The sequence below is a fragment of the Stegostoma tigrinum genome, chromosome 3 (assembly GCF_030684315.1).
Source record: "Stegostoma tigrinum isolate sSteTig4 chromosome 3, sSteTig4.hap1, whole genome shotgun sequence".
Classification (NCBI taxonomy): Eukaryota; Metazoa; Chordata; class Chondrichthyes; order Orectolobiformes; family Stegostomatidae; genus Stegostoma; species Stegostoma tigrinum.
In genome coordinates, this window is record NC_081356.1 from 66,583,117 (window position 1) to 66,595,784 (window position 12,668).

The 12,668-nt window shown below is 39.3% G+C and overlaps 1 protein-coding gene across 13 annotated transcripts in view; it reads left to right on the forward strand.

The window, feature by feature from the left end:
- The first annotated feature begins 394 nt into the window (after nucleotides 1–394).
- The window catches only part of LOC125450802 (transient receptor potential cation channel subfamily M member 6-like), a 154,755-nt gene continuing 142,481 nt past the window's right edge, over nucleotides 395–12,668 (forward strand). For 7 of the 13 annotated variants that reach the window (XR_007247158.2, XM_048526998.2, XM_048526999.2 and 4 more), the window contains exon 1: nucleotides 3,887–3,991. Coding sequence is in view for 10 of the 13 variants with exons in the window: in XM_048526998.2 (XP_048382955.1) it covers nucleotides 3,954–3,991 (38 nt within the window). In the remaining 3 variants the exon portion in view is untranslated. Of the gene's footprint in view, nucleotides 724–3,468; nucleotides 3,631–3,667; nucleotides 3,992–12,668 lie in introns of those variants that run through there. The other 6 variants (XM_048527003.2, XM_048527000.2, XM_048527006.2 and 3 more) reach the window with 3 other exon arrangements.

Genomic DNA, 12,668 nt, shown 5'->3' on the forward strand with positions numbered 1-12,668 from the left:
CATTCGAGATGAGGATCTTCCACTATCTTCTACATAACAGAAGCTGTTTATGGCAAAATCCATGGATCAATTTGAAAATGTTATTTTAACATTTTTATACTTGATCATGGTGTCACCATTCATCTTTGGCTTTGCATGCTAACTGGAGTGTACGCCACTGTGACTGTTCAAAATGCAGATGTGTTATCTCCATGAAGGGTAACATGAGTTTGCTTTCTCAACTGATGCAATCCCTTACTATTGGGTCGCCGTTCCATACGATATTGTTAAGTTGTAATTTGTTTTAACTATTTAATAAAGGTAGTTAACATCAGACCCACTTTATCTTGTAGACTCCAGAGTACATCTTTTTGGGTGTGATTCTGTAAACAGGCTGTAGGCGGCATCCAGCAAACAGTACATTGTACAGAATGTTTGAAGTTTTGTAAAATTATGGTTCCTGGAAAAGCCGTCGGGCTTCGAGCGACAAGTCTTAAGTCACCGGACGGATGTCATAAAGAAAAAGTCCATATATTTTGGAGCTTACTGTGCGCCGCGTTCTTTGTGTTTAACTTCAAGAAACATTTGCTTTGTGCTTATTTTACAATGGTCGTTGTATTCTTTCGAACGCTGAAATTCCTGATTTGAAAATTGGCTATGTGGCTCAGAACGACACACTAGTCTTTCCAGCTTAATGACCACTGCACATTCATTTTTGAAGTTTAGTTTGCGCAGTTAAACATGGTGAGTTTTTAAATTCTTGTTCAACTTGCTGACGAAGATCCAGGTTATTGATAACAAGGGGGGAATGAGCTGGATTGTTTTATTTTTAAACCGAATTTCATATTGCATTCTACAATGTTGCTTCGACAATTATGCTCCATTAAGTGGGCAATTTATTAGCAACAGTCATTTTAATAGAACAAATTGCTGTCTTTAAATGTGTATTCTTATGAGTACAGACGTTCATATTTTGGATTTATTAAAACACTTATTAAATTAGCTTTATAAGTTATAGTGTTAAAATGAATTGGCAGTTTAGAAATTCTGTGATATTTGTCTTCACTTCTTGATTTTAAATTGATGTGAATTGTACTTCTATGTTTATGGTAAAGTCAATGTAACCATAACTCCATTGTGACAGCTGAAATACAAATTTGGCATTTGCATTAATCAAAATGAGGTGAAAATAAAACCATCAGGACTCATTACTGTTAGAATACACACAAAATGCAAACAAACTTAGAACTTATAGCCAAAAGAAATCCCACAGCTCTTTCTTGGTACAATATACTCATAAAATCTTATTATGCTGAAACTTAAGTTCCAGTTTTAATTTGTAAAAAACAAACCCTTGATTCTCTGTCTTTGATTCTTTATTCTTGCACGGTGTTACTTTGACTAAATGCTTTGTAAACTGTGAAACCAATGGGTTATGATCCAACTAATGACGATGTACTTTTCCAATTATTTCAGGCATTGATCTATTGGAACATTTTGAAATTGAGTTATTCGACTGAGAACAATTTTAAGATGAAACTGTCTAAGATACTGCTTTCTCTCCAATATTAATGGATTTTAGCAAGGTTTTCTAATTGGTAGACCATAATACAGGCAAGTGTTGTTCTAGCCAGAGAATGAGAAATTGGAGCAACTGATGAAGAGTCACTGGACTTGAAACATTACCTCTGCTTTCTCCCAAGAGATTCTGACAGAAGGGCTGAGTTTCTCCAGCAATTTCTGTTTTTGTTGGAGGATCTATCTTGTTTTAAATATCAAAGTGTTAGATTTTGAAAAGAGTTTAATGGGCATTTGAAATGTAATGATCAATTGCTGTTTGATATTATCTGGGAAAAAAGTAAAATATGATCTAGTTCAATGTTCTAAATATTTAGTGGCAACATAAAGTCATTAGTGTTAAAATGAAATCTGTACCATTGTTTGATTGGATTTCAGGAAACTATGCATGCCTGTAGATAAAGTACTGAAGTTAGAAGCTTTGATACCATGACCCCACCATATTGCTATTACAGTCTAGTTGGCTGGAATTATTTATTTGATATATTCAGCTTACCTCCCTTTTACTATTGATTTGCTTATAGAAGACTGTAGATTTTCCTTTTTATGCTAGGTGCCTGTTTGCCTCCTAAGTCCCTCCTCTTGTATTTGCTTTTCATTTCTCTTTTGAAACTTCTGTATTAAACTTGGATGCAACTGTATTTACTATCAGGCACTTGTTAGAAGGACATTTTTTTCTGCTTTAACTTGCCTTCTATCTCCTTTGTCATCCCAGGGATCTCTGGATGTATTTATTGCACTTTACTTCCTTTTGAGAGAATATACTTAGACTGTGTCCAAACCATCTGTTCTTTGAAGGTAATCCATGTTCACCTCCTGATTCTCCTGCTTGCCTTTGGTTCCAGCCTGTTGGACCCAACTTTATTATTGTTCACAATTGATTATTCTTACACTGGAAACATCAGTATTATTTTCCACCAGATTCCCAAACCTTATGACACAATGATGTCCTCTAGATGTTCCTCTGTTGTTACTTGGCCCATTCATGGCTAACAATCAGGTCTAGCAATACTTCCTTTCCTGTTGGACTAACTCTCCTTAGCATAATCCATGGACGCTCGCCACTTGCTGCCCCTCTCACTTACCTATCCCAGTCAATTTACGAGTAATTAAGGTATAAAAGCGCCTTAATTCTCTTGATATTCTCTTCCCGAAGTCTCGTGGAAAATATCTGGATTTCCGATTACCGTCATCTTTAAAAGGATTGTTGCACGGTAAACCGGATGTCCCAACATCCTAAATTTTCAGGTTTTCCGAACAAAGCCGATTTCTTAGTTCCGTTGTCTTTCCTTTTTTTTCCAATTATTAACTCACTTGCCACTTATAAACTAGTTTAGATTCTTTGCCGACCCTTGCCAATTCCTAAAAGCCCGCTTTGTGAAAACAAAATCCTAACCTCTTTCCTTGCTATTTTGTGGACGATCCTGAAAACCATATGCATCACTGAAAGAAGTTCTCCTTGTTTTCTCTCCTGACATGCGGCAACATTATAATTACCATGTACAAAAAAACCCTTTTCTTTATTTGGTTTAATGGCCTCTATTTTTACTTTTGCTGGCGAGGGTTCGAATAACTGGCAACATCAACTGAAGTCTCTAAGTTACGATTACATTATTGGGTTGTCTGACACAAGATAAACCTTTTTTTTGAAGGAATGTGTGGAACGTGTAGTGACTGAAAGTTTAATACTGTGTACAGTTTTTGTTTTAAATTAAGTATTCACTCCGGTCACTGTAGACCGCGACTGTACCATTGTATGTTGATAGTAAGAAGACTGCTCGCAGATTCAATGAGTCATAATCTGAAAAGAACTATTATATTCCAATCAGAGCAGTAACTGGGAAAGTGTCAGATAGCCACCGCCGGGGTTCAAGGATCAGCACAGCGCAGTCAGCCTTAGTTAATATTGAAGGCATCGCTTTTAGCGTGACACTGCGTGGCTCTGGAGATATTCTTCCGTTTTCCAATGCTTTGGAAGTCTACAAAGTTTCATTTTTGCTACAAAGTCAGAAGAAAATATCCCCGGTCCCTTTCAAGCAGAAGACGTCGGGTTAAATGAAGGTTCAGCTCAAGGTACCAAATCTTGTAATGACCTGGAAAGCCAGTGCACATCCCGTCTTCGATTCAAGTAGCAACAATCTTAAACAAAGCTTATAATTAGTTTTAAACAGTAGGGCAGTGCAGTGGCACAGGTCGTAATGTTTGTAGAAAGTGTAAAACAATTCATGGGTTCTCTTTTAATACTTAACTTGCACGCCGTTTATCTTCTATGATGCCAAAGTCCATTTCTTGACACCGAAAGGGCTCGACAGCTTAACTTCTTACCAATGGAGCGAGTAACCAAGAGGTAGACTGCAATGAGCCGCATGAAAAAAAATGCAGCTCTGTAGAAAATAATGTATTTTATGCAACTATTAGTTCGGCGCTTTGATGTGTGAGTTTTAACTTGTGGTTTGCGAGCGCGTGTATGGGAAAAATTAAATTGTATTGTGCACTCATTTAAGGCCAACTGTGTAAGTCAGATGTTATTTTATATGCATAAACAGATGCACGAAGAGTTAGAATATATTCCCCGAATGATACTGCTTCTTTTATTTAAAAAAATGTCAACAAAAATGTCTGGAAACCTTTTAGATTTCAAATAGCCAGACAAAATTGCTTAGTCACACGATTGCACGTCAGAGGATCAAAACAAATTGCAAATTTATTTATTGCTATTACTTTCAAATCTTAGACAGTATTTCCAGAAAAGGTAATGCACATAATAATTTCGAGTCAATCTGATGATACTTTGCATCAAAGGCAACCTAACTCATGCTCTTCGTTGTTAAAAATGTTGATCATTAACGTAGGGCTCACCCATTTTAACCCGAAAAGAGGAAGTAGTGTTTAATTGAATGCATTTTCGGAGAATACAATATATTGGAGCGTGTTTCTGGGAAATTTGGTCCTGCTCTTTTAATAAAGTGTGGCAAGGACATTCCTGTCCTTAGGGTTAAAATACTGATGACCACTTTAGAGGAAGCTTTAAAAAAATAGTTTAAAAGTTCTGGGGATATGTAAGTGTGTTTAACTACAGCTTCTCATTGTGTAAAAAAAACACAAACGCAAAATTAGCCTTGTATTTTCAACTTTGATCTGTATTTTCTATTAACCACCACATACATTGCAATAAACAAATCAGAGAATATTTTTCATACATATTTCATTTTCCATGTAATCTTATGTAACATACCTAAATTGTCAAATCATGATGGTTGCTGCTGAATTCTAAAGACAATAGAAATAAAACACTGATAATTTATAATGTGATTATAGACAATATTAAATAAACATCTGGTAATAAATAATAAAAGGATTGCACAATTGTGAATATTTTTGTATACAAATAATTACAAAATGTTGTAACATTCAGGTTTCCCAAATTTACAAAATAATAATGAAAAATCCCTCTATATACTGCGTATGTATGAACTTCTGAAAATTATTTGTTTCAAGTGGCGTGTTTGAATTCTCAATTATTTGCATCATATTAGTGCATTTTATAATGTAGGATATGGACTGTCTGTTTATTTGTTCTACAGTACATTTTATTTGCAGAATGATACTTTTTCTCCTTAGTTCCATTAAATATTTGCTTTCATGTTGATGCAACAAGAGTTGGTGGTGGTGGCAGATAGGATCTGAATGTTTTCTAGCGAAGCCTAGACAGTTTGTTTCTGCCTTCCAGCAATGGAACATATATTCACTTGTTATCTGTAAGCAGATAACTAATCTCACAGTAAGGAAAGTTTTTTTATTGTTTGAGTTATTATGACCGACAACAGCAACAGTAATATCAATCAATGTTCTATCAGGACAACAGCTTGAAGACGCCAAAATTGTGTTATGGAACAGGTTCAGAAGAAAACAGTACCCTTCAAATTCACAGCACTCTGTAAGGACTTTCATATACTGTGACATTTCCATTTACTGCACTATCTTATTGCTTTCTGGTCATGTTTGTGCAATAAATTTACCTGACAAGTGAGGTAGGTGTTAGGGAATATTAGAAAAACATGCCAGCAGAATTCTGTGGACATGTGTCCCGATAAAACCACACTTCATTTCTTGAAAGGCTGGCATGGATATTATCAAGATGTGTTCATTGAGTGCCAATGAATCTTAGGAAAAACCACAAAATGAATGTTGAGATTGAGTGCCTTCCTGGCTACAGTAGAGAGTTCCAACATTGTGCAAGGTCAATGGAACTGAAGGTGAAACTTTTAAAAATTAAACCAGGATTTTGCATGTTATTATGTTTAAAGTTAGTTTGGATGTGCAGACAAGAATTTTAAGCAAGTTACTTTGTAACACTAATGCTTAACTAATCATTTGCTAAAGCTTATTAAAAGTCAGAAAAATTTACTTTTCAGTGCATTATTTTATTTCTGTTTAAGGGGGTAGAAGAATCAGATTGACAGAAGTAAAGATGCGTCCTGATTCTTCTTACTAAACATCACACTACATTCAATTACATAGACATTTTGTGTAATCCACATTTGAGGTTAATCTCATTTTCGCTAGTTACTGAAATATTGGAGCAGGAGGATACCATTCATCATGATCATGGCAGACCATCTAACTCAATAGCCTAAACCTGCTTTCTCCCCATAATCTTTTGACCCCATTCACCCCAAGTGCTGTATCTAGCTGCCTGTTGAATGCATTCAATGTTTTGGCATCAACTCCTTCCTATGGCAATGAATTCCACAGGCTCACCAGTCTTTGGGTGAAGAAATATCTCCTCATCTCTGTCTTAAACCCAAATCCTCAGACTGTGACCCCTGGTTCTGGACACACCCTGCATGGGAACATCCTTCCTTTATCCACCCTGTCTAGTCCTGTCAGAATTTGAGAAGTCTCTGTGAGATCCCCACACCCCCAACCCCTCCTGTTCGTCTGAACTCCAGCAAAAACAATCATAACTTAGTCAATGTGTCCTCCTGTATCAGTTGCACCGTTTGTGAAATCAGACTGGTAAACCTTTGCTGCATTCCCTTGAGAGCAAGAGCATCCTTCTTCAAAAAAGGAGACCAAAACTGCACACATTATTTTAGATGTGGCCTCACCAAGGCGATGTATAACTGCAAAAACACATTCCTGCTCATGTAAGCAAAACCTCTTGCAATGAAGGCCAACATACCAGTTGCCTTCTTTACCACTTGCTGTACCTGCATGCATACCTTCAGTGACTGGTACACAAGGACATCCAGGGCTCACTGCACACTCCCCTCTCCCAATTTACAGCCATTCAAGTAGTGATCTGCCTTCTTGTTTTAGTTTCCATAGTAAATAACCTCTCTTTTACCCAAATTGTACTGCATCTGTCATTGATTTCCCACTCACCCAACTTGTCCAGATCATGCTGAAGGATTTCTGGATCCTCGTTACACGTTGCCCTCTGGGTTGGGGGGGGGGGGGGGTGGTCTCACAGACGTTTGTGACAAAGACCATTTATGACAAAGATGAGGAGACATTTCTTCACCCAAAGAGTGGTTAGCCTGTGTAATTCATTGCCACAGGAAATAGTTGATGCTAAAACATTGAATGTATTCAACAGGCAGCTAGATATCCAACTTGGTATCACCTGCAAACTTTGAGATGTTATATCTTGTTCCCTCATCCGATCATTAATATATATTAATGAGTAGCTGGAGTCCCAGCACTGATCCCTTTGGCACCTCACCAGCTCACTGTCTGGCAATTTGTAAAGTACCCATTAATCAATCCCTTGGTCCTCCTTTGCTGTATTCTAAACTGCACCTAATCCTCAGACATATTATCTTTCTTGTCCAATTTGTATGCTTCTTCCTTGGATTGGATGCTATCTTTAATTTCCTTTGTAAGCCATTGGGATTGGCAATTTTACCCATTTTGCTTTTGTGACAGACAAGAATAAACAGTTGCTGCAGATCCCCCATGCATTACTTGAGTGTTTGCCATTGCCTATCCACTGTCATTCCTTTATGTAACTCTCCCCCAATCTATCAAGGCTAATTTACACCTCATAGCTTCATCATTTCCTTTATTAAGATTCAGTACCCTAGTCTCCAAATTAACTGCCTCACTCTCCATCTGCATAAAAAAAATCCCTCACATTATGGTTGCTCATACCCAAGGGGTCTCGCACAGCTAGATTGGCAGTAATTCCCTTCTCATTACACAGCACCCAATCTTACGTAGCCTGTTCTCTAGATGGTTCTTCCACATATTGGTCGGGAAAACCATCCCATACACACTTCAGGAATTCCTCCTCTGTGGCATTGTGGCTAATTTGATTTTCCCAATCCATGCGCAGATTAAAATCACCCATGATCACCAATATTTCCTTTTCACATGCATCTCTGATTTCCTGCTGAATGCCATTCCCGACATCACCACTGCAGTTTGAGATTTATATATGACACCCACCAATGTTTTTGGCCCCGTGGTATTTCTCACCTCTACCCATACAGACTCCACATTGTCAGAGCTAATATCCTTCCTCTCCATTGTGCTAATTTCCTCTTTAGCTGGCAATACCGTTCCGCCACCTTTTCCTTTTTGCCTGTCCTTCCTAAATGCCGGACATTCAGTTCCCATCCCTGGTCGCCCTGCAGCCATGTCTCTGCAATCCCAATTATATCATACCTGTTTATCCATCTGTGTGATTAGTTCAACAACTTTATTGAAAATGTTTCTCACATTAAGGCACAAACCCTTTAAACTTGTCTTTTCAATACTGTTTGTCTTGCTCTTATGTTTCTCAATAGCCTGTTTGAATTTTATCATTGATTTCTCTGCCTATGACTTTTCTTATTCCCTTTTCTACCTTTTGTTTTTGTCCTTGCTCCCTCCTTCTTGACTCATTACATAGATTCCTATTCCTCGGCATATTAGTTTAAGCTGTCCGCAACCGCTTGATCAAACACTCCATCTAGGACATCGTTCCAAGTCCTGCCCAGGTGTAACCTGTCCAACCCCACCTCCTCCAGCTCCAGGAATCTGAAACCTTCCCCCCCCCAACACCATCTTTTCAGCCAGGTATTCATCCGATATTTCCTGTCATTTCTATCTGACTAGCACGGGGCACAGGTAGTAATCCTGAGATCACTACCTTTGAAGTCTGATTTCTTAACTCTGTTCCCAGCAGCCTGTATTCTGCTTTTAGGACATCATCCATTTATTTTAAGCCTATGTCGTTTGTACTGATGTGTACCACGATCACTGGCTATACACCTTTTGCCCTCCAGAATATCCTGTACCTGCTCTGAAATGTCCTTGATCCTAGCACCATGGAGATAACATACCATGCTGGAGTCTCGTTTGTGGCCACAGAAACAGCTGTCTATTCAACTTACAATTGAGTCCTCTGTAACTATTGCCCTGGCACACTTTTTGCCATTCCCCTCTGCAGCAGAACCAAGCTTGGGGCAACAAGTTTGGTGGCTGCTGCTGCTTCCCCCTGAGAGGTCATTCTCCTCAACTGTATCCAAAACAGTATATCTGTTTTGCAGGGGAATGGCCACAGGCGATTCCTGCACTATCTGCCAGTCTCCCTTGCCCTGTCACCCATTCCATTCCTGCCTACAGAGTCTGAGCTTGTACTGAGACCCCCTCTCCATGTGCTATCCTTGATATTCTCTGCCTTGCAGATGCTCCACAGTCTCCCCAGCCATCGGTCCAACTCTGAAACTCAAGCTCCCAGGAGCTGTAGCTGGAGACAGTTCCTACACATGTGCTAACCTGGGGATTGGAAATGGCCCTGACCTGGGTTGGATGGATGGAATGGGGTGACCCAGTGACCAGCTGTATCGGTCTGTTGTGTAGGTCCTTGGCCAGTTTGTGTGTAGGTGTGCCTGATAGGGAGACAATGGGTCTGAAGGGGATTCTGGTTTGTGTACTTTGGGGACTGTATAGAAGTAGGGGATGTACAACAACCAGCCAGCTCAGTGAGTAGGCCAACAACCTCATCCACAACCTGGGCTACAAATCTTTGCAAGAACCTTAAATTTGGTATTCTTTTCATTCACTCGTGGGACATGTGCATCACTGGCTCACCTGCATTTATTTCATATCCCTTGTTGCTCTTGAGAAGTTGGTGGTGTGCTGCCTTATTGAACTTCTGCAGTCTGTCTACTGTAAATAGATCCACAATGCTGTTCGAGAGGGAATTCCAGGATTTTGACCTAATGACAGTGAAAGAATGGCAACATATTTCCAAGTCAGGATAATGAGCGTCTTGGATGGGAACTTACAGATGGTGCTGTTCCCATGTATCTGCTGCCCTTCTTCTGGATGGATGTAGTCATGGGCTTGGAAGAAGCTGTGTAAGGATTTTTAGTGAATTGCTGTAATGCATCTTGTAGATAGTACACACTGCTGCTACTGACCATCACTGGTTGAGCGAGTGGATTACTGTGAATGTAGTTCTAGTCAAGCCGATTGCTTTATCCTGGATGCTGTCAATTTTGTGGAGTGTTGTTGGAGCTGCACCCACCCATGCAAGTGGGGAGCATTTGATCAAAATTCTGACTTGTGCTTTGTCGTTGAGGTACAGGCTTTGGTGCTTCACTCGTTGCAGAATTCCTAACCTCTGACCTGCTGTTGTAGCTATTGTTTTTAGATGGCAAGTCCAATTGAGTTTTTGCTTAATCTTAACCCTTAGGATGTTGACAGCGGCGGATTCAGTGATGATAATACTGTTGAATATCAAGGGATAGTGGTTAGATTGTCACATATTGGAGATGGTCATTACCTGGCATTTGTGTGGTGCAAATTTTACTTGCTACTTGTCAAGGCTAGCCTGTATATTGTCCAGATCTTATTGCATTTCAACATAGACTGCTTCAGAATCTGAGGAGGTGCAAATAGTGCTAAACATTGTGCAATCATCAGTGAGCATCCCCACTTGCGACCTTATGGAGGAAAGGTCATTGATGCAGTTGAAGGTGGTTGGGCCCCGAACGCGACCTTGAGGAAATCCTGCAGAGATATTCTGGAGCTGAGATGAATGATTTCCAATAACCACAACCATCTTCCCATGTACCAGGTATGACTCCAACCAGTGCAGATTCTGCCCCCAATATTCATTGATGCCCATTTTGCTAGGGTTCCTTGATGCTACACTTGGTCAAATGGGGCCTTGATGTCCAGGGCTGTCACACACACTTCACCTCTGGAAATCATCTTTTTTGTCCATGTTTGAACCAAGGCAGTAGTGAGCTCCAGAGTTGAGTGGCCCTGGTGGAACCCAAACTGGGTGCCATTGAGCAGATTGTTGCTGAGCAGGTGCTGCTTGATAACGCTATTAATGGAACCTTCCATCACTTTACTGAAGATCAAGAGTAGACTGATGGGATGGTAATTAGCCAAGTTGGATTTATTCTGCTTTTTGTGTACAGGACATTCCTGGGCAATTTTCCACATTCCTGGGTAAATGCCAGTGTTGTACCTGAACTGGAACAGGAAGTATCCTGTTCGATCCTTTCATGTTCAATTGGATGACTTCACATTTACCTCCGTTGAAATACATGTGCAACTATTTTGGTTATCTATCAATAATCAAAAATGTAATGCTTAATTCTATTAATATTTCTTTGTAGTTTTATGCTGCTTACCTTCATATGATCGAAAAATTTGATAACAAATACAATATTGAAAATTCAGCTATCTGATAATCAGAATTTACCTGAGCTGGAATTTTTTCCTCTCTGGACATCTGGGCTCTGCTTCCAGGACAGAATAAACATGGGGATGAAGAGGTCATTCTTAGTCTGATCCCAGCAAATGAAATCAGTCAAGGTTTTGCACGGGCTTCAATGCAATGTTTTAATGTCTGCCTCCCTGCTCACCCCAATCCCCACCCCACCCCACCTAACACAGGTCTTCCCTATTCCCTGGATGCAAAATGTCTTGTACCAGCAAGTATTTGAAAATCCAGGAAATTCCAAAATTTCTTACAGTTCTAGTTCCGGAAGTATCAAATCTTGGAGCTCGAACCTATATATGTTGTCCTCTTTGATCATTAAAGCCATTGACACAGATCCCAGTAGGAAACCACAAATTACTTTGCACCAATCAGAGTATCTTTCCATAACTTTCAATCCTCCATTCTACTGTGCTCAGCCAATTTTCGAACCAAGTTAATAATATTCCTTCACTGAAATCCTTGAAGATCAACATTAGCCAACAATCTATCTTGAGAAATTTTATCAAAAAAAATTTGGAAGCTCATATAAAACACATTCATTGACATTGCCCTGTCTCCCATTCAGCTCTCCAACCAATATTTTGAATAAAGTGAACTTGAGCACTGATGAAGGGTATGGGCCCGAAATGTCAGCTTTTGCGCTCCTGAGATTCTGTGTGGCCTGCTGTGTTCATCCAGCTTCACGCTTCGTTATCTTAAATACAACCCTCTGGTTTTTTCCTCATATCATTGCTGAATGCTTCATTTTATTCTTCCTAAGTCCATATCCAAGTTGAGTTGATATTGCTATGACTACGTGATGCAAAGAAATTAAAGATTAGTAATTTATCATCTGAAAGACTTTTCTCAGGTGGGCAGTGGGTGTTTGAACTGATAACAGAGACCAGGAACAGTAACGGGATATGAAAACTAAGGATTCTTGGAGGGATGGAACAGGCAACCTGGGAAATTATAATGGGAACAAGACTGACGATAGAAGCAATGAAGTTCAGGGAGCCAAGCCTTATGCCCAAACACAGAGGTATGAAACTGGAGTGATGGGAAGTTTAGTGTGTGACAGTGATTGGTACTGTCTTGACCTGCAAAATTTCTTTACAGTGCAGGAGAAATTTAATCACCTCACTTTGTTCATTATTCTCATGCTACCACAGGAAAAAGAGGTTAAAATATCTGACAATGGGGCAGGCTTTGTTAAAGATGTTATTTAATTGTGAGCTCAAGAATTCAATTTTCTTGGGTCTCACTCATGCAGAAATAGTATTGCGCAATAGTAAAGGCTTCATATTTAACGTTATTTAGATCTTGAGTTTTGAAAAAAAATGTAGAAAAAGTTTAAATTATGTAGATGCCTGGTTTGATCTTTCCATAAAGGTAATTA